We start from the raw sequence: 22,395 nt of genomic DNA on the forward strand, positions 1-22,395 counted from the left end.
GCAGCATTTGAACAAATTATGTGAGGATGTGTTGGTTCATCTCGTGACCTCATCTACTTGACTACCGTACTTACACAAATCGGATTATAGACATTATAATTAACGAAGATAGTTCTTACAAAGTTAGATTGCACGATTTAAAATATGGATCTAATTAATTTTATATATATTTTAAATCATAAATATTCTTGAATGGGGTATACAGTAGATATTAGATAAAACACTGACACGTACATAGTCTACAACTATGGCTACAACACATTTGCATGCCTCTTGATTTTTTTTTATGCTCTTTATCTTCGTAGAATCAGTCATCGATAATATTTACGAACTGTGCCTATAATGTAGTTTATTAGATCTGTCATGTAGCATGTATTTTGAGTCATAACTTTTTTTTAAATGTATGAAACTGAATAGCAAATCCTGTCGTTTATATCATGATCTTGCCAGTTATATCTTATACTTTAAAATAAAAATTCCTTGAATTATATTTAAATCATAAGATAGTTTTAGTTAGGTGTTTCATTATATTTGAATGTTATTGGCCTAAACATTTTTGTAACTCATAAAAGAAAGAGACCACAAGGTCTATTACGTCAACAAAAAGATCGAGTAAAGAGGTGGTATACGAAAAAGATTTACAGTGAGAGTCAGTGAGCCTTGACCTACTGACCATCAGTGTGCACACGTGTACTTTCTTGCTTGATAGCACGCGTTCTATGCAACGAGCAAGGAAAACGTCAAACACGTGTTAACCTAAGCTGATCTTTATTTGTAGGAATTTTACACGCACTCATCTTTATAAATTGATATCTATATTTAAATATAACTGAGACAAACATTTAAATCAATATAAAAGCATTCTTATTAGTCATGTTTCAAAACGACTAAATAAATTCAAACAAGATGGGTAAAACCCCTATTGTTAAAATTCTTTGCTTGTGTAAAGTTTGTTTACATTAAAAATATCTACCGGTACTGGAAACTAGCATTATAGGCTACATTAAAACTTTTAAATCGGCTTATTACCAGAAGATGCAATAAGAATTGCAAATAATTTATTTATTTGAAATCTAATTGAACAGTGCAACTATACACAATTACAGTAAATCAGATATCTGTATTATGAATGGTTAAAATATATTTAATACATGTTACAGATAAAACTTTAAAAAAAAAAAAAGAAACCAATGCTGTGCTTGTTTAACTGAATCTGTTGATTTTCTATGTTAACCTAAAACTATATATATATATATATATATATATATATATATATATATATATATATATATATATATATATATATATATATATATATATATATATATATTTATTTATTTATTTATTTATTTCCTGAGGTAGACGTGAAAATACATAACCCTAAATATCAATGACTGGTCAGTAAATAGCGGTACCGGTACCTTCCGCAATGATAGAAACCTACAAGAACGACAGATTCAGTTTTATTACTTCGAGAGGCGTCATTTTGTCTAGCGTTTCATTAGGTGTTAACTCGAGAAATCCAGCAGAGTGGGTAAAAAAAAAAAGAAGAAAGGGGAGTTAAGTTAGAGGAAGGCAATAAAAGAGATCACCATGATGTTAATTAAACATCTGGGTCAGATAGACGTAGAGGGAGTGCGACTATGGTCACAGGGGTGTTACATTACGTGAGCAAAGTCAAAATGATGCCTAAGTGAAGGTCCATTTACAGCAAGTGTTGTAAAGTCACAAGTTGCTTTTTTTTTTACTCGAAAAAATCAAAACACTCGACATCATATTAATCGCACATTTGTATCTAGCCATCTCATGAAAAATCTTGGAGCTATGCAATGACCTTTTTCTTTTTTTTAAAGTGTCACGTACTATATTAGATCTAGAAATTTTATATTGGCATATAACATGCATAGTTCATACACACGCGCGCTAACAAACATGCACACACACAAATATCCCATATATATGTCGTTATAGTAGAAACGTTTTGATCAAACTACTGTGAGAAGAATAAATAAAATATATAATATAAATCACTTTTTGACTTAATGACATTGAATGTTATACCTAAAAATGACCTACAATCCAATTTATTTAATAAAGTATAATGTACGATAAAATTATCACAGTTTAGAAATCAGCATTCTATAACTTTAAATTAAATGCAAAGAACGAAAAAAAAAAAGAAGTAAAACATATAGGAACCTATACATATTTTTATGAAAATAAAATAATTAAAAAACAGCAATATTGTTTGTATTAATAATCTAAGTGAGTCTATCCGAGCCAACATATCAAAGTCATGGTTTTCTTTTTTTTCTTTTACCTCTTCTCGAGTTATGTTACGTAATAACTTTCTATGTTTCGTCTGAGATAACAGCTAGACCGGGAGAGCATTCCTTGTCAGTAGGGAGAAAAGAGAGAGAGAAACTAGAGGCAAACTGAGCCCAGACTCAGCCCTAAGGGCACCCGTTTGGGCCAACGTTCATCCCCCAAATGGGGCCCATGTGTTTAGCCATATCAGGCCCCTCAATGTTTTCCTCGTACTGGCCCCCATGAGGTTTACATCAGAGCTTCAACTGGGCCCCCTAACTGAGCCCAGACCCAGCCCTAAGGGCCCCCGTTTGGGCCAACGTTCATCCCCCAAATGGGGCCATCGTGTTTAGCCCTTTCAGGCCCCTCAATGTTTTCCCCGTACTGGCCCCATCAGGGCATCATCTGGGCCCCCTAACTGAGCCCAGACTCAGCCCTAAGGGCCCCCGTTTGGGCCAACGTTCATCCACCAAATGGGGCCCATGTGTTTAGCCCTTTCTGGCCCCTCAATGTTTCCCCGTACTGGCCCCATGAGGTTTCCATCAGGGCTTCAACTGGGCCCCCTAACTGAGCCCAGACCCAGCCCTAAGGGCCCCCGTTTGGGCCAAAGTTCATCCCCCAAATGGGGCCCATGTGTTTAGCCCTAGCAGGCCCCTCAATGTTTTCCCCGTACTGGCCCCATCAGGGCTTCATCTGGGCCCCCTAATTGAGCCCAGACTCAGCCCTAAGGGCCCCCGTTTGGGCCAACGTTCATCCCCCAAATGGGGCCCATTTGTTTAGCCCTTTCCTGCCCCTCAATGTTTCCCCGTACTGGCCCCATGAGGTTTCCATCAGGGCTTCAACTGGGCCCCCTAACTGAGCCCAGACCCAGCCCTAAGGGCCCCCGTTTGGGCCAACGTTCATCCCCCAAATGGGGCCCACGTGTTTAGCCCTAGCAGGCCCCTCAATGTTTTCCCCGTACTGGCCCCATCAGGGCTTCATCTGGGCCCCCTAACTGAGCCCAGACTCAGCCCCAAGGGCCCCCGTTTGGGCCAACGTTCATCCCCCAAATGGGGCCCATGTGTTTAGCCCTTTCTGGCCCCTCAATGTTTCCCCGTACTGGCCCCATGAGGTTTCCATCAGGGCTTCAACTGGGCCCCCTAACTGAGCCCAGACCCAGCCCTAAGGGCCCCCGTTTGGGCCAACGTTCATCCCCCAAACGGGGCCCATGAGTTTAGCCCTCTCAGGCCCCTCAATTTTTCCCCGTACTGGCCCCATGAGGTTTCCATCAGGGCTTCATCTGGGCCCCCTAACTGAACCCAGACTCAGCCCTAAGGGCACCCGTTTGGGCCTACGTTCATCCCCCAAATCGAACCCATGTGTTAAGCCCTTTCAGGCCAATTAATGTTTTCCCCGTACTGGCCCCATGAGGTTTCCATCACGGCGTCATCTTGGCCTTCTGATTTCGCCCAGACTCGACCCCTAAGGGCCCCATTTGGGCTTTCATTAATTCTCCCCAAAGGGCCAAGTATCTATAGCCTTATTGGGGCCCACAAGTCCTTTTCCTTACTGGTCCCAGACGGATTTCACAAGGGGATTTTCTGGGGCCACTGACTGAGCCCAGACTCAACCGAGTTCTTCCCCCAATTGGGGCCCATGTGGTTAGTATGGGCAGGCCCAATTGGGGGTCCTTACCGGGCCCGAACATTTTGCTATCAGGGATACAGTTATTGTATGCAGCGTTTACATCAGTTTTTATATTGTTCGTAAAAAATTTTCTGATAAATTTAAAATATCAAAAAATATAGTTTTCATTAAATATGTAAATAAAATTATTAAATCAAAAGAATCGTCCTTATATATTGTATAACAATAAAACACTTGTTTTTATTTCATAGCTATATACATATATATTAAAACGAAATATGTTAATGTAAAAAAAAACGAAGCAATAAAAAGTTTATATAAAAAAATAACAAAACATTCAATGAGTTTATTGTGTTTATAATGAAATGGGAGACTATCCGAACCAATTATATTGAGCTCTTTTTTTGTCTCCCCTTGAATTTCATTACGCAACGAGTTTCCTGGCCGACGGTCTCGTCCGAGATAAGAGCGAGGCGGGGAGGGCACTCCTTGCCAGTAGGACGAGAAGGGGGAAGGTGGTGGGACCGTAACTGTATTACGCAAAATTCAGACCGCCAGCCGACGCCCAGCAGTGAAACAATGGGGCGAATCTCTCCATCCCCTGCTACTTACGGGCCCCATTCATCTAAGGGGGGTTTTGAATGGGCGCATGACGGGGTAGGAAAGGAAAAAACTGCCCCGCACGACTATCCGGTTCCCCGTGCGGGCCCCTAACTCAGCCCGGGCCTGAACAGGTAGCTTTGCTGGCTGGGTTTATTTCAAACCCGAGGATCTTGTACCCCTACTTACATTGAACTATTCGGATTTCCGCATTTTCTCTTTACACTTAAAAAATGGCTAAGTTCTGTTTATATTTTGTTGTTCTTGTTTTTGTAAAAGCAGCCACACTTTCGTCATAAAAACAAACATGTTGGCTAGGAATGTTATCATGTTCTACTAAAAAAGTAAAGATACGTTCACTTTTCCTTGTAGATTCTATATAGTCCTATTTCATGAACGCACAAATGTTAAATGCCTTGGTAGTAATCCATTATAAAAAAGTGAATGCCCTAACGTAGGTAAAGATACATTTTGAACATTGTTTTAGATGGGGGGGGGGGGGTTCTATCTTTTGTGCCGACGATTCGGCGGGCCGGGGCCGGATCTGGCCCGCGGGCCGTATTTTGGGCATCACTGCCCTAAAGCATAGGCTATTTCTTGTCGACACTTTTTTTTTATCATCCAATGATCCAATCGATCGACCTGCATTATATTGCGTGTGTTAGGGAACTCTACTTCTAGTAGCCCCTTTGCTTTGTCTCTTCCAGAAAAAAAATACAAAAGGGGCGCCCCTTTCCTTCACACACACACACACTTTTTTGGCCTTTTTGTCTCTGATTCTGACCACGGAGCAGTCTGATGAGAGGAATTAACACGTAGCCTAGTACACCCCACCCAATTATATATTCAGAACCCGCTCAAAAATGTGTTGGGTAGGCTACGTCGAGCTATGGGAATATTAATTTTTGTTTTATAAAATGTCTAATTGCAGTTTATTTCGACCGTATTTTTTACACAATTAGAAAATTAATTTTGTCCTTTCCACTGTACATGAAGGCCTATATACCCAAACTCGTGAATTTACGCGTTTTATTTTAGCGTTAAAATGCTATTAGAGTATCGTAGGAAGGAACTATTGGGAAAAAAAGGTTTTGGGAACGTTGGTTTGGTTATTTAACACAGTTTGAACGTTTTAAGTCAGTGGACTTTTCAGCGGCTATATAAAACAGTCCGATACGCTGCGCGTTTTGTCTCTTTTGAGTTTTGAATGGATCATTCCCACCTTCCCTCTTTTTAACAATTCTTTTCAAATTCATTGGTGGAACATGGACACGGATTTCGAAATCAACGCTAACGGTTTTCCTAGAAATTTAAAATTTGGGAGAAAATAAACTGTTTTGTACACACAATAAAAAATATTTTTTTATACAGTGCTATTCATATTGGTGCGGCTTTCGGCATCCCTGATCTAGATATATATAGTTCTTTTTAGCGATACAAGAAATGTATATCCTAAACGGAAGTAATTTTCTTTGTTGTAAGAGGGCGCTTTGTGTGACGTCATTATCGTCCTCGTGCAAGATGGCCGACAACAAGTTATATGATCTCCTTGGTGTTAGCCGCAATGCCAACGATACTGAATTAAAAAAGGTAAATTATTATCAAACATTATTTTGTGGTTTACCACATCATCGAATCAAATGGTGGTATTGGAAATCTAGAAATAAGCTCTCTAGTGAGTGTTAGACTTAGACGCAAGAAAAGAGTAAAGTAAGACTGACTACTGAGCCAGCCAGAAGTTTGGAGAAGACACAAAAAAAATCGTCATCTCGACAATCATAATTCATATTATTATTATATTATTATTAATCTATCTAGCTATATTAATAATAATACAATATGATCATTCATGTCACAAAAGAAGGATCTAGAATCTAGATTTAAACTAGCTTTATCATACTCACTCATACTCAGTCATAGCATACTAGGGAGGTGAAATAAAAAATTGATCTTTGAAAAAATAAATTTTCGTTAGTACATCATTAAAATACTTATATCGAACTTTCCAATGGTGTTTAAATTATGACTGTATGTCTAATAGTTAGAAAGTTATGAATTTTTTTTTGTCGTTTTGGCCTAACATTGTTGCCATGGAACAAAAGAGATGAGTCATCATGAGAGCGTCTCTCTCGCTAAGCCAGCGAGACACACCCCCCGCTCAAAAAGTTAAAAAGTTGGAATTGAGTTTCGTAGAGGATAAATCTACTTATTAAATAAGAAATTTAATAGTAGATTTAGTATTCATAGTGAATTTCTAGCTCACAAATCTAATTTCATTTATATTTATGAACTTTACTTGTTTAAAATGTAAATATTGATGTAATAAACAAATTATCGGGTCTAGATCTACAAGAATTGTCAGAGAGGCGGGGACAAAATGGCGACGTTCTGATGGCAGAAAATAACAAAATATTTAAAAAGTGGGATCAAAATCGTCTGAAACAATTATTTTTCAAATGCGCTTTATAATTCATGCGACGACGATTAATACATAAAATCTATTTGAATATATCCAGAATATTAGGCCTTACATGGCCTCCAGTGGTTTTACATTGATGACGAAATTTTCTTATCGAAATTCAGTAAATTATGAAAAACCCATAGCCCCCAATGGTAAACCGTATTTTCAAGTTTGTGAGCGATGCGACGGAGATATCGAGATAAAACTTGGCAGAATTATAGCCAGGCATGATATCTACCATAGGAAAAAAAATGAATCATTGATCATTTTCCTGGACCCTGTATTGCTAAAAACAAAAAATGAGTATTTTTTATAATAAAAGAAAAAAATGACAAATAACTTTTAAAAAAAGCCGTAATTAAGCTTTATATAGGCCATGGTCTAAAGTAATCGATAACACAAGTTTAAAACTTCTCTTATTTCATTCAAAAGTGTACTAAATTCGCAAGTGTGGTTTATGTGAAAAAAAGTCAAAAACGCAATCTCAAGTTTATCGGTCATTTTTTACTTTCACACTTCCGCGTTTTTTCGCCTAGCTACTATCATAGTCATACTACATAGATTAGGTACTTTGATAAAAATTTCAACTTTAATGAATCTAAATGAAACTAGTATAGTTAGATAGATCTTTTTGAATGGAGTTCATTGATACCTCATTTATGCTTCTAGGTTAATTAGAACATAAGTTATGACCATTTTAGTGTCGGAAAATTAGCCTATTAAAATACCCAAAAAATTGTGACCGAAAGGAGGAGCTTATACATTTAAATTGCTATAACTTTTTAACGCTTAAAGATAATGTAATAAAATTTTCTAAAGAAATGCGCAATTATGTTCTGATAATTATGACAATTTTAAATCTGGGATATCTATTAACACTTTTTTGTGTTAAGCCCTTGATGTAGGGGTAGGTGTTGAAAAACGACAGAAACAGAATAGATATTCACACATAAATGGTCATAACTTTTAAACCAATAGAGATAATTGAATGAAATTTTCAACAGAAATGCATGTTTATGTGTTATCTATTTCTTCTTTATAATTCTGAGATAGAAGTTGAAACTTTTTTTTTTAATTTCTTAAATGTGGGTCGACATTTCGAAAACGAAAAAAAAAAAATGTTGACACTTAAATGGTTATAACTTTTTAACCAATAGAGATATGCAAATGAAATGCATGAATATGTGTTAGTTATTTATTTATTCTGTTATAAAGCTGAGTAAGATGTTTAAGAAAGAAAAAATTTTTTATATTTAAATGAAATTTTGAACAGAAATGCATGATTATGTGTTATTTGTTTATTCTATTTTAACACTGAGATAAGAATTTTTTTGAAAATTTGATTTTTGATAAATGTGGAATGACAAGTTTGAGTTTTTTTCGACAAAATATTATGTTGACACTTATGGTTTTAACAACCAAAATTTATGTTGGTTATAAATTTTTAATTAATTGAGAAATTTAAATGAAGTTTTCTACAGGAATGCATGCATGATTATGTGTTATTTGTTTATTTTATTATAATCTGAGACAGAAGTTTTCATTATGTTGACACTTAAAATGTTGCAACTTTTTTAGCCGTAAATTACTTTTTAGGCTTTTAACTGAAATGAACAACTTTTTGCTGATACTTATAATAAACTTTGGATGAATAACATGTTGGAAAAACAACACAAAAATAAAAACAAAAATTTCAATTTCATACTTTGAGAGCTGTAACATTTTAATCTAGACTTTTGAGATAATTATACAAGATTTACAAAATTAAAAAAAAAAAGAGTATTTAAATTTACATATAATGTAAATAACAAATATAGATTTCTTGATGTCATCAGTCTGAGTGCGTTTGCAAATGTACGTCAGTATCCAAAGCTTGCGAGGATCATGCATGATTGTTTGAAGATGAACATTGTTTGGGTGTACCCTATCTGTTTTGCTGAAATAGAATAAATACTTTTAATGCATACCAATGTAGGCTTGCTGAAAAGGTAAAATTATCAAGACTTAATATAAATGGTTCATAGCACAATTATCAGCTGTATTGTGAAATTATATTTTTCACATTAAATAAATAACATCCCAGATATGCAACATGTTCCCTTAAAATAAAATATATCTAACTATTTGATGGCTAAGCACATAATGGATTTGTTTGTTGTTGGAAATTATCAATTGAAGTACTGTCTCTGTAGCACCTTACAAAAACCTTCAGCAAGTTTTTTAGTGATCTCGATAAATACTTCATCAACAGTCACATTTCTCAGGGTTTTCAGAACGAGATCTTCAGTATCCACAGTCTGGCCAAAGCAATCAGTTAGTATTGAAAGGAGATTCTCTGGAGAATCCACAATGGCCTTTAGTGGCTTTAGTTTGTCAATGCAGACCTTCACATGAGAGATCTAGAAAACAAGAGAATAAATATAATAGCTGCATAAATGGTATCTTTAAAATGTTTCATCTTTCATTTTGTAGATCAGTGTCATCCACGGTCCAGTCAACATCTTGCCAAAAAGCCCTGTTAATAAATATAATAAATGTCAAAAGGGTTGAGACACCTAAAAAGGAATTGTTTTGAAACTATATAGATGAATTTACGAAAGAAAATGTAAAAGTTATTACCTTAAAAGACTAACCGCTTTTCTGCAACAACAAGCACAGTGTTGTTCTGTGTTACCTGGCCTTTCAGTAGCCTCAACATCACCTTCAGGTCGCAACTTCTTCACCATACTAGGTCGTTCAATTCTGTCGTGGGACTTGGATAGGTGTCTTTTTGCCAGCAGCATCGATAGAAATTTTTTTATCCAAGTAGGGTACAACTAGAAGCCAGCTGCGGGTAATCTTCCTGCAAAAGTTCTTCACATCAGTCATATGCCTTCGAAACTTATTGTCAACAACATCGACATCAAGGCCTGCCACGCCCACATTATCTGGGGAAAATGTAACAAAAAAAGTTAGTTTTATTTAATTGTGAAAAAAAAAATGTTTCAAACAAAATTACACATATGTACAATTTTAATAAAATGCAGTTTAAAGATTTTATTTATAAAAGGATATAAGACATTTAATGTAAAATAGAAGGCTCAACTTCATAAGTCCAAGTCCAGCCAAGCCTTTACTTTAAAATAAATTTCTACAATTATCCTAAATCATATAGAGAATATAGTAGATTTAAGTAGATCTATAGATTAATATCTCTGAAAATTTATTTTCATTGAAATAAAATGATATTTCAATTGATTTGTGTTTTATTTTGTTTATAACTTGTTTATAGTTAGTTTTATTTAATTGTGAAAAAAAAAATGTTTCAAACAAAATTACACATATGTACAATTTTAACATAGTGATTATTATGGTAACTATCACTTAAAATTGTGTATAAAAATTGTTTTATAATTATCGCAATTATATTACCAGCTATTGCAAGAATTATCACTTAAATTTAACTAAAAACAAAAAATATCAATTGAACTAGGTTAAAATCATTCTAAAAGTTTAAAAAATAACATTCAAAATCACGGATGATTAAATAAAAGTGTTCTAGATGATGGATTTAAAAAAAATTGATCTAACAAAAAAGCTATGCAGCCATTGATAACCATTGAATCTATCATTTCCGGTTAGTAATGGCGGCTAGTTTCGTTTTCTAGCCAAGATACTTGATGCACTGGGTCACTTTTTACTAAAAAAGTGGAACACTTATTGCGATAATATGAACGAAAATAGTTAGATTAGATATTAAGGTACACGGATTTACTTAAATAACTATGCTTTTCAGAATAATAAAAAAACTATGGATGGTCAACTTACCCCTATGCTCAACACGCTGGAACTCCATGAAGACGATAGAAAAGCACTGATATAAATCCAAAGAATTAACTGATATCCGATCCTTGAACAAACAAAGGGCTCCGATTATCCTTTTGTGTCTGATTTTGAAGACAAAACCAGACTGAAACGAAATCACCACTGCTTTCGGCTTAAATACTGCCGCACGAATACTACCGGTTCCGGTAACCAAAAAAAATCTCGCGCGACCGGAAAATCGAAGTATCTAACATAGATCTAGTAGGGAGGTGAAATAAAAAATTGATCTTTGAAAAAAATTTTCGTTAGTACATCATTAAAATGATTTTAAAGAACTTTCCAATGCTGTTTAAATTATGACTGTATGTTTAATAGTTAGAAAGTTATGATTTTTTTTTTGCGTCATTTTGGCTTAACATTGGTTGACATGGAACAAGTAAGATGAGTCATCATTAGCCAGCGAGGACACCCCCCCCCCCCTGGCTCAAAAAGTTAAAAAGTTGGAATTGAGTTTCGTAGAGGATAAGAAATTTAATAGTAGATTTAGTATTCATAGTGAATTTCTAGCTCACAAATCTGATTTCATTTATATTTATGAACTTTATTTGTTTAAAATGTAAATATTGATGAAATAAACAAATTATCGGGTCTAGATCTACAAGAAATGCCAGACAGGCAGGGACTAAATGGTGGCATTGTGATGGCAGAAAATAACAAAATATTTAAAAAGTGGGATCAAAATCGTCTGAAACAATTATTTTTCAAATGCGCTTTATAATTCATGCGAAGACGATTAATACATAAAATCTATTTGAATATATCCAGAATATTAGGCCTTACATTGCCTCCAGTGGTTATACATTGATGATGAAATTTCCTTATCAAAATTCACAAAAACTGTAAATCCCATAGCCCACAATGATAACCGTATTTTCAAGTTTTTGAGCGATGCGAAGGAGATATCGCAATAAAACTTGGTAGAATTATAGCCAGGCATGATATCTACCATGAAAAAAAAATGAATCATTGATCATTTTCCTGGACACTGTATTGCTAAATACAAAAAATGAGTATTTTTTTATAATAAATGTAAAAATGACAAATAACTTTATAAAAAAAAACGTGATTAAGCTTTATATAGGCCATTGTCTAAAGTAATCGATAACACAAGTTTAAAACATCTCGCATTTCATTCAAAAGTGTAATAAATTTGCAAGTGTGGCTTATGTGAAAAAAGTCAAAAAGGCAATCTCAAGTCATTTTTTACTTTCACACTTCTGTTTTTTTTTCGCCTAGCTATACATAGGTCATAGATTTAATTTAGATTTTAGATCAAAAGTTAATATTATTAATAACGTTACCCCCCCCCCCCTTTTCTAGCACTAGTAGCAGCTCTTTTGTCTCCCATATCAATACCCTCACCAAATTTTTATCAATGCTTCTTTATTTTGATGTTTTGTTGTATTACTGTGTGCGATACATTTTTTTCTATGTATCACATTTAGTTTTGTTTTCCTAATAATTCCTATATGCCAGGCTATGCCTATGCAAGATTGTAGTTCAACTTGGTGTTAGGCACTGACAACGTCCAAGTGCATTGGCATTGGTATGATTAGTATGAACTTTTTACAAATCTCATACACATGTATGAGGGTGTTTGCCTTATGGTACTATTACTATTGTAAACATTAAAAGGGGAAACACATGTATGTATTGTCACTTTCCTTGATATCAATTGAATTTGAAACCTATGGCTATAAAATTTTGATTTGGGAGGGGGGGGTGATCTATAAGGTTTACCATTCTGGAAATGTCGCACATTAAACTAGACTCTTTCTTTTTTAGTGTTAACATATTTTTATGCAATGTGTTTTCTTTACTTTTAAAGCAAAATTAAATATTAGATTATATGGATAATGCATATGTTCATTAAATGCTAAATCTCTCAAATAAGAATTAGCCCCTCACATTATACATTTTGTATCCTTTGTTTTTTTCCTCTTTAAGTTCGGTCACGCTAAGCCATCCTATAGGAAAAGAAAAAGTAAGACCAGATTTATATGTTGATTGGTTCTTGATAGCAATTATCCCGTTAACGGAAGAAAACCAGTGTGCTATGAGTGATGCATTAGTAGGCAGTTTGCAACTACATCATTTTTAATTATTCTCAATCTTAAAAAAAAAGTTGAATCAATGTGGCTATCTATATCTATCTATGTATATATATATACATATTACACTCTACAAAAACAGTCCAGTGTTATACATTCTGATGCCAAAATACACATTTTAACTTTTTTTAAGGCAGGCATGTCTGATATAAAGGCTAGTATATGGTCTCTGTTGAAATCATTATTGACTGCGATTTACAATTTTGTAGCATGTCAGTATTACAATATGTCATGTAGAAAAAAAACAACAGCTTTGACCGGGAAAAAAATTTAATCTCACTCTCCTTTTCAATTAGAATCTAGTTTCAAGTAAATTAAATTACATTGTCATCACATGAACTCCTACAAATAATTTTTTTTATGATTGTAGATCAATTGCATTTGATAGATCATTTTCTTCCTTCCTCTATCCATCATATCCATCTTATGCATACATTTTTTTATTATAATTTTTTACACATTTATCATATTGACTTAATTGATCTCATTTAATTTTAGGCTTATCGTAAACTAGCTAAAGAATATCATCCAGACAAAAACCCAGATGCTGGTGAAAAGGTAATTCTTTTTTTTTTTTTTTTTTTTTTTTTTTTAAATATTGGCATCACAGTATTATATTTTTGTAATGATTGCAAAGGGTTGCTTTTCTGGTCTACATTAGTGTTGTTTTATTTAAAATTTGTTTAACAAATCTTTTTAGTTCAAGGAGATAAGTTTTGCCTATGAAGTTTTATCCAATCCAGACAAAAGAGAAATATATGATAGACATGGTCTTGATGGTATCAAGGAGGGTGGGGCTGGACCAGGTAAGAATTTAAATTTTATTCCTTTGTACAACTTAACTTCTGAAGGATATTTAAAAAGTTGAGTTGCGATAAATACAAATATTGCTCCTTTTTTTTTTCTTTTTCTTTTTTTTTTCAGGTGGCGGCTTTGGTGGTGCCAGCATGTTTGAAGATTTATTTGGGGGTTTCTTTGGTTTTCCTGGAGGCGTCAGTATGGGTGGAAGTAGAGGAAGAAGAAAAGGAGAAGATACCTTACATCCATTGAGGTTTTGTGTTTTATAAAAAAAATAAATTACAGTATTTAATTTGCAAAACAGTAATTTTGACCTTGCATTTCATTCTTTGTTTTATTTTGGATTCTTCTTTTGTAGAGTCTCCCTGGAAGATCTTTATAATGGCAAAACATCTAAACTCCAACTTAGTAAAACTATTATCTGTAAAAAATGTAATGGGTAAGTTGTAGTTAAGAACTTGTATTCCAATTTTGAACAAGGTTTTAAATATGTCACCAAATTAAAATTGCTGTAAATGTTGACTTTACGAGATGTAAATTGTCTTAACAATACCACATCACAGTAATTTGTTTTTCAATATTACTTATAAGGAAACTTGTAAAAAATAGAAATCTTGTATTTACTCTTCCTCTCCCTTTCTACAGATTTTTTTCCCCATCTAGTCATTTTTTAAATGTCAAGAAGTTACGCTTACCAGGTAAAGTCTGTTAATATATTTTCTGCTTATTTCTAGAATGGGTGGTAAAAGTGGAGCAAGTATGCGATGCAAGAAATGTAATGGTCGTGGTGTGCAAATACAGCTTCGACAGTTAGGCCCAGGAATGGTACAGCAGCTACAGAGTATATGTTCAGAATGTCATGGTGAAGGTAAATACTTGCTTCTGTTTTCTATGTTTGAAGAAAGAATACAAGTACACTACTTATCCTTTTAAGTAGTATATATAATTTGAGCAGTAATACAGAAAGAGAAATGAAACTTTATGAGATTGTCTCATTTTTATCTGCCCCCGAAAGGGGAAAAGACACTATTAGTTTTGTGTGGTGTTAGATCCCGTAAACTAGAAAAGATAGTGAAATTACGACATCATAATATTTTATACCCTTCAAAGTTGATGCAACAGCTACTTTTTTTCTTTTCTGAAAGCGAAAACTCCCCTAAAACCAGACCACTGTGCTACTTTTCAGTAATTCCAAAATGGTAGATATGGCAGTGCACCTATTTTTTGGTTTTATTTAAAAAAAAATGATACAGAATCTAAAAATAATCCAACCAGTCATAATTAAACCACATTTTTAGTCATTGCAAATGTCTGCCCCGATTGAATTGTTTTGATTTGACATGAACATTTAAAAAAAAAATTATAATAATCATGTTAATGATAGGTCCAGGCTTGTAATAAACCTAAAATTGATCAATGTTTTGATTGATTTAGACTGTTAGGTATCAGAATTGTATGTATTAACTTCAATGGAAAGAAACAACAGATCTATTGATCAGAACAATTTTTATGTTAATTAGATTTAGAGCTTGATAGATAGTAAAAGTGGGGTGTAGTCTCAAGAGCTTAGGTTAGTTTCTGGGACAAAGGGCTGGTTATGGTTCAAAGAAGTTGATCGGATGGAGAGTTTGTTCCTTCCCATATTACTCCTCTCTCATCTACCTATCTATTTATATGAGAGTACATTACACCCGGACTAAACTACAAACAACCAACCATCAAAATACATTTACTAAATAACACCTTAACAAAAGAATCTAATCCATTGGATCTCAAAGTAGGCACGCTTGAAACTATTGAAAGCTATAAAAAAAACAGCTATCCATATTTATACAGACGGATCGGCTTTCAAAGCTACCATCAATGCTGGTCTTGGTGCCTTCCTGGTCTTCCCTAAAATAAACACTTTGAGATAAGCGCACCCTGTGGCGATTACTGCTCAAACTTCCAAGCCGAAATTGAGGCAATTACCATGGCACTACAGACAGAGGAAAACAAAATATATGAAGGAGTGCAACCACCATCAGATATTGTTGTCTTTACAGACTCCCAATCTACTCTGCAAGCACTTAGCAGCACCTCAAACAGCTCAAGAGAGTTGACAACACTCATTGTGATAATCCATCAGATGATATCAAAATTAAATATCAATATCACACTACAGTGGATCCCTGGACACATTGGCATCATGGGAAATGATTAGGCAGATAAGCTATCAAAGGCAGGTTCATCTATGGAACAACCAGATAGACCTGTTAACTACCTCACCCTAAGGTCAATGTTAGTCAACAATCACAAAGAGTAGTGGCTCAACCAATTGGGCATCAGGAAACACAGGCAGAGCCATGTACAAAGAAATGACTATGCCTAACAAACTGGACAGTATTAACTTCCTCCCCCGCAAAGAACAATCTACAATCTTCCAACTAAGAACAGGACACACACCACTATTAAATTACCACCTGAACAATATAAACTCCACACAACTACCACTTTGCAGACACTGCGCCCACCCCTTTGAAACCGTAAACCATATCCTCTTTGAATGCCCCTCCCTAATCCACCTTAGGCAGACCCTACTTCCACTACAGCCCAACATAACCAACACCCTGTACGGCAGTGCTAAACAACTGAAGAAAACAGCACAATTTTTTTCCTTGGCACAGTCTGCAAAAGAGCTCACAGCTCAGCAGCAATAAAGCTGGCTAGAAGAAGAAGAATATGAGAGTACTTTTTCTTCTTTGTTGATTGTTGAAGTAATCAGTCCTTCAATGTGATCATGCATTTCTTATAAGGATTAATAGTGTGGTACTACAATCATTTACTTTAGACTTTTCAGTGAACTGACTATTGCTATCAATGTTATCCTATCAGGTGAAGTGATAAAAGAAAAAGATAGATGTGCTGAATGCAAAGGTAAAAAAGTTTGCAATGAGACCAAGATCCTTGAAGTGCATGTAGACAAAGGAATGAGGGACGGACAAAAAATACCATTCAGGGGAGAAGGAGACCAGCAGGTAAGTTGTTTTTCTTTTCACATTTTATGTTAAAACTAGAAACATCTATACAAGCTAAACAAATGTAAAATGCAGGGCAGTCAAAGTTGTGTAGACTGATGTGTAAACATTTCTTTTTGCAGCCTGGGGTGGAACCTGGTGATGTCATCATTGTCCTCCAGTTAAAGGAACATGAAATCTTCACAAGGAAAGACGCAGACCTTATTATGGAACACAATGTGTCTTTGACTGAAGCACTTTGTGGTTTCCAATTTGTAATCAAACACTTAGATGGCAGAGATTTACTTATACACAATAAACCAGGGGAGGTTATATCACCTGGTAAGTTAAATTTAGGATGATTTTTTTTTTTTTGAGGGACTGGGTCTCTATTCAGAAGTAATTCCTAGATTGTTCATTTCAAAATTTCTCCAATTTTCATCTCTAATATTGTTTCGTTTTTTTTTTTTTTTTTTTTTTTTTTAAGGTAAATTGAAGATGGTTGCTGGTGAAGGCATGCCCATGTATAGGAATCCTTTTGAAAAGGGTGATTTGTATATAAACTTTAATGTCACTTTCCCAGCGAATAATTTTGCTTCTGAAGAACAATTAAAGGTAATAGACATTTTAGTTCCTGTCAGTCTTGAATCTTATTTAGATGTTACTCCCTGCCTTGCAAAAAGAAATGTTTTCATAAATCGATTTATTTTATTTCAGGTTCTGGAAACGTTTCTTCCAGCCCGTCCTCGCACAGAAATTCCCAGTGGTGAGAATGTAGAGGAAGTCAATCTAGTTGAGTTTGATGGTAGTAAAAGCCACGATGCTCTTCATGGTGCCAGGTCTGAAGCATACCATGATGATGATGAAGATGATGGTGGCCATGGACATCCACGCATGCAATGTCAACATCAATAGTGTTAGGCATTGAAACAAATAGTACATGTGTATTTTTTTTTCTGTCAATTAAAGGATAACATAATTCTTTTTTTTTTTTTTTTTTTTTTTTTTTTTTTACAAATTCCCAGTAGTGTTTTTGAGAAGTATGACATTCATCATTTTATTAAGGAATTTGAAGCTGGCAACCTCTCCTTTCTTTTCTTTGTGTTTAAATTATTTGCTCAGAGTTTAGATTTTTTAAAAACCTTTGTCTGAAAATGTATGAATGTTAAGTCTTAAGTTTGTATTTTAACCTAATTGCTTGTTCTGTAAGAATTGAGTTAATCATTCTAAGCTCATCTCCCAACCATGTTAAAAATAAAACTCTGAGTCATTGGGTTCTTCCATTATAAACTTTGTGTGGCTCATTAAGTTCACACAGTAAGGCAGTGTGAATAGGAACTCATTGATTTCTGAGCATCATAGAGTTCAATTTGTATGTTCTCCTAGACTGCACTTTAATTTGATAGCTGTTAGGCCATTCCAAACCAACAATATCTTAAGTAATTGTAACCTTAAGAACTATTAATTGTTAATATTTGTGTATGTGTGGACCAGATTCTTATTGGATGAAAGGCTTGGTGAGTCATTAAACCTAGTGTGTATCTATTCTGTGCTCTGTGGGACAAGATTGACCTATGTGATATACAGACATACAACACATGAAACCTCCATGAGGAAACAAAATTTTACATATAGATAGTAGTCACTTTTTTCCCCCTGGTTACTTTGTGAAGTCAACATTTGAAGGTTGAGGTCATATGCTTCCCCAGATTGTGTGTTTGTAGACTGGTAATGAACAACATTTTTTTATTCATTCCTTTGTGTATTAAAATTCATTAAACGTCAATATTGAATATAGAAACACAAAACCAATTAATGTCTTAAGTTATTTTAAATGACTTATTTGCATGACTGTTGATTTGGCTGTGATTAGATTATTTGTACAAGAAACACTAATAGTCTTCAATAAAAACAAAATGTTGCTGATACCTGACATTTCAGCAGTTCTTTTAATGCAATGTTTAGTTCACTTATTTACTTTGTGATTGAACATGAGCTATATACTGCACATTAAAACCCTGTACACCCTCACCTCTTGAGACCACTAGTCTCCACTACTGATAAAACAAAATGCTTTTATTTTGTATTGATTGAGAATAGTAAAGGTGTAAAGATGGGTAAAAATCTCCTCAAACTAACATCATTTATGGTATCCAATGAAAAACACAATTCACACCTAAAAACTACATATAAAGTACCTGTCTAAATGATCCAGTAAATACAGCAGCTTTGTTGAGAAAATTGTTTTACATGTTTCGGATGTTTCTTCACAGTTGAAGATAGTTTACTTCCTAGTCCAAACCTCCCGCAGGACGACGGGAGCGGGCAGGGTTTGAACCCTTGACCGTCGATAAATCTGAACGACAGTCCAGCGCGCAAACTGCATGACCAGGCAGCCATCCATTGATAAACTATTGATGATGGAATGAGATCTTCAGATCCTGTTTAAGTTGACTGGTACCATTGAAGATTCTAAACCATCTTTTCAAAACTTTGTCCAATCTCTCCAGGATTAAGATTGATTGAAGTTTTTGCACATGTGTAACATAGGACATAAAAATGTTTCAACCTTTCTTGGAGCTCATTGGTATGAGGTTTCTGCTACTCTCAAAGTAAAAAAAAATTTTGCTAATATGTTTATACATATATTAACATACCCTTCCAAAATTATTATATTCTGAACCCTTTGAAAATATTTTTCTATTTATTTTGTAAGCAAAAGCATCAAGATAAAATTGTATAAATGTCCATAACTGGAAAAACTTTATGGTATTTTAAATGAATTAATAGTAGAGTAAAATTCAGCAAATTGTAAAATATTAGAGCATGGGTGGGCAACCTTTTTCTGCCGAGGGCCGCATTTTAAAAAATTGGGGACTGGGAGGCCGCATAAATAAATACCGGTCACAAAAAAAAAAAAAAAAGCACTGGGTTGTACTTAATGTGAAGTATATGGCTGCTTACTCTCGTGTACCATGTTCCGTAACCATGGAACTAGCTTACTAGTTGTTATCATTGTGACAGTACAGTCAATAAGCATCGACCTGTTCTAACACTCGATAATTGTCAAACAACAAACAAGCATGTTCACAGATGAATGTGGTTCCAAATAATGTGAAAGTTTAGCAGGAAAGTTTTTTTTAAAGTGCAGATATACAGCTTCTGGCAGCCATGATCTCCCGTGAAAGAACCGACTGGAACATTTCTTTCAGGTCATAATTTGCTTGGAGTTAAGTCATCTGGAGCTGGGTCAGCTTCTACATTAAATGGTGAGCTGAGGGTATTGAAAAATGGTTCCAACCTCTTGTTGAAGTCTTAAAATTTGCTTTCAAATCCCACAATCAAGGAATCCAAATAAGTCTTGTACTTTTCAACCATTTCACTAGAAATAGTTTCACCTTACAGCTAAGTAAAATGATAAATCCTAATTTCACTTGCTGGCCTCAAGAAATGAAATAGCTTTGTTTGAAACGATTTAAGATGCACGTACATTTCATATGCAAACAACAAATTGCTTATATGTTTGCGATGATAAACATGAAGTCTGTCTTGAACTCTTCATTAGAAATATTAGTAACAAAGTCACAGTCAAGGAACCTTTACTTGCTATTCCATATTCTTCTAATGTTATGCCAGCGAGTAGGCCTACTACTGTGTTACCGAACATCGGAATGTTTTGTTTCCAAATCTTCAAGTACTTTTGGGAACTGCCAGTCAGGGCCGCCATAGATAATTGGAAGCGAAGTGAATTTGGTGTCCCCGAATAAAATAGAAAAATATTAATTAACAGCGAAAAAAAAAGAGAATTATGCAGCGTATTATAAGCCTTGTGTACTTCAACAATAGCAGTGAGGACAAGTTTCTCTATTTCTTCTCTAAAATACTAAAAAATATTATATATCCTGTGCGGGGTCCCTACAATCGTGGACCTTAACAAATGCATAGTTTGCCTATGCTTAAGGCCGGCCCTATGCCTTTTATATCTATGCTTTCACTGTATAATTTTATTAAACGGTATTCAATTAGTGTAAACTGTCCCCTAATGAGTTTATGGTTGGGATATTGCTCTTTATTTTATTGCAAAGCTTGTTGTTTTTTTTTTCAGTCAAAGCACGGTCTCCATCAGTTGTTACACGTGCCATCTTGTCAACCCAACACTTTCAACACATTACTTCATAGCATAGAATAAATGCTGGCCTGGGCTTGTGTCTTTGACTGAATTGTTGGAAATATTGACAATTAAAATAATCTTCGTTTACTTTGAACTTTTTAGAATGACGTTATAGACAATGTTTCTTGTTTCTTTAGCCTCTTTATTATAAGTGATAAGAATAACAATTTTCAATACTTTCTATACATATTTGCAATTATTTATTTTTAATATATTAGTATTTTTATATGTGTAACGTGTGGGCACACCTGATTTCTTTAGGTGTTCGCGGGCCGCATACAACACTTCGGCGGGCCGCATGTGGCCAGCGGATCGTAATTTGCCCACCCCTGTATTAGAGGGAAATATTTTGGAGCAGACAAAATCAATGGTTGGTGATGTCGACCCTGGGAAAATATAATAATATATAATACAGACGTTAACTTCAAAAAAGAAGATGATTACGTCCTACGCGTCATGCATATTTACAAATGACCTAAATTCTGGTACGTCACTGTTTTTCCTGGCTACCTCAGGCAACCCATTCCATGCTCTAATAGCGCTAGGGAAGAAGGAGCATTTGCAAAGATTTGTCCTAGCATATGGAACGAGGAATGTGCCGTTATCTTTGTGTCTTTCTGAGTATTTTATTAGATTTTGTACTTCAAGATAATGGTTGTGTTTTATATATAATAGCTACTTTACTTTTGAGTCTTCCATTCTGAAGGCTTTCTAAATTTAGTGATTTTACTAAAGGTGTTACTCTAGTCAAATGTGAATATTCGTTTGTTATGAATCTCACAGCTTTATTTTGTGTCCGTTCCAGTTTCGTAATGTTTTGAGTTGAGGGGTCCCAAACAGAGGATGCATCTTCTATTATTGGCCTAACCAATCCTTGAGGTGGGCTTGACAATGAAAATTTGATATGAGATATCAGATATATTTGTAACAGATTTTTATTAAATAATATAAATTTTTACTATTTGAGCTATGAATGGTCCTTATTTTTAATAACTTAGCTGTATAACATTTACATGATTAGGTACAAAGGAGAAGTTACCATTGAGGGTTTATGGGCATGACATGGCCTAAATTGTGCCTATATGCCAAAAACCCAAAATATCAAATATTCAATAATAATAGTATGTTTTGCTGAGACGGGCTCAGACAACAAAAAGAAAATTTAGACCTGAGGTGGACAACAGCTTTGTCTGCATCAGATTTGTTAAAACATGCTGATCACAACTAGGTTTGCATGGCCACATGAAATAGATGAAATTAGAACCCCAAAACAAAACCAGAACCTTAGGTTGTGCCATTCAATGAAACATTTTTGAAGTGATCAAATCAAGCATATTTTGGTGACGTGACCTCGTGTTCTATATGGCGATGATGTAAAGGTTATCTATATCTGTAGCCAAGGATGTCGTGTGGCCCGCACAATGACCAATTTCGGGTACCCATAAGAGTTTATAGTTCAAG

The 22,395-nt window shown here is 34.7% G+C and overlaps 1 protein-coding gene and 1 long non-coding RNA gene across 3 annotated transcripts; one reads left to right on the forward strand and one right to left on the reverse strand.

Annotated features, from left to right (window-relative positions):
- Window positions 1-5,967: 5,967 nt before the first annotated feature.
- Window positions 5,968-18,716, forward strand: LOC106068301 (dnaJ homolog subfamily A member 2-like). Its single transcript, XM_013227630.2, has 10 exons — window positions 5,968-6,123; window positions 13,468-13,527; window positions 13,670-13,775; window positions 13,894-14,020; window positions 14,126-14,206; window positions 14,502-14,635; window positions 16,642-16,784; window positions 16,907-17,105; window positions 17,251-17,378; window positions 17,481-18,716. Exons 1-10 carry the CDS (start codon window positions 5,977-5,979, stop codon window positions 17,676-17,678), a joined length of 1,323 nt encoding a protein of 440 aa, XP_013083084.2. The 5' UTR covers window positions 5,968-5,976; the 3' UTR covers window positions 17,679-18,716.
- LOC129927273 (uncharacterized) lies at window positions 8,697-11,219 on the reverse strand. Of its 2 annotated transcripts, none has more exons than XR_008778914.1 (2): window positions 10,802-11,219; window positions 8,697-9,921 (listed from the first exon to the last, which is right to left on the reverse strand). It is a non-coding gene; the product is annotated as an uncharacterized LOC129927273 (long non-coding RNA). The 2 variants fall into 2 exon arrangements; XR_008778915.1 differs by having other exon boundaries at window positions 10,406-11,219.
- Window positions 18,717-22,395: the final 3,679 nt, after the last annotated feature.

Source organism: Biomphalaria glabrata, chromosome 7 (assembly GCF_947242115.1).
Source record: "Biomphalaria glabrata chromosome 7, xgBioGlab47.1, whole genome shotgun sequence".
In the NCBI taxonomy this organism is placed as follows: Eukaryota; Metazoa; Mollusca; class Gastropoda; family Planorbidae; genus Biomphalaria; species Biomphalaria glabrata.

Excerpts from the sequence above, each read along its gene's own strand:
- LOC106068301 (XM_013227630.2), top strand. The coding sequence starts at position 5,977 with ATGTATATCCTAAACGGAAGTAATTTTCTTTGTTGTAAGAGGGCGCTT. Across the intron at positions 13,528-13,669 it reads ACCCAGATGCTGGTGAAAAG|TTCAAGGAGATAAGTTTTGC; the intron begins GTAATTCTTTTT and ends AAATCTTTTTAG. Across the intron at positions 14,636-16,641 it reads TTCAGAATGTCATGGTGAAG|GTGAAGTGATAAAAGAAAAA; the intron begins GTAAATACTTGC and ends TTATCCTATCAG.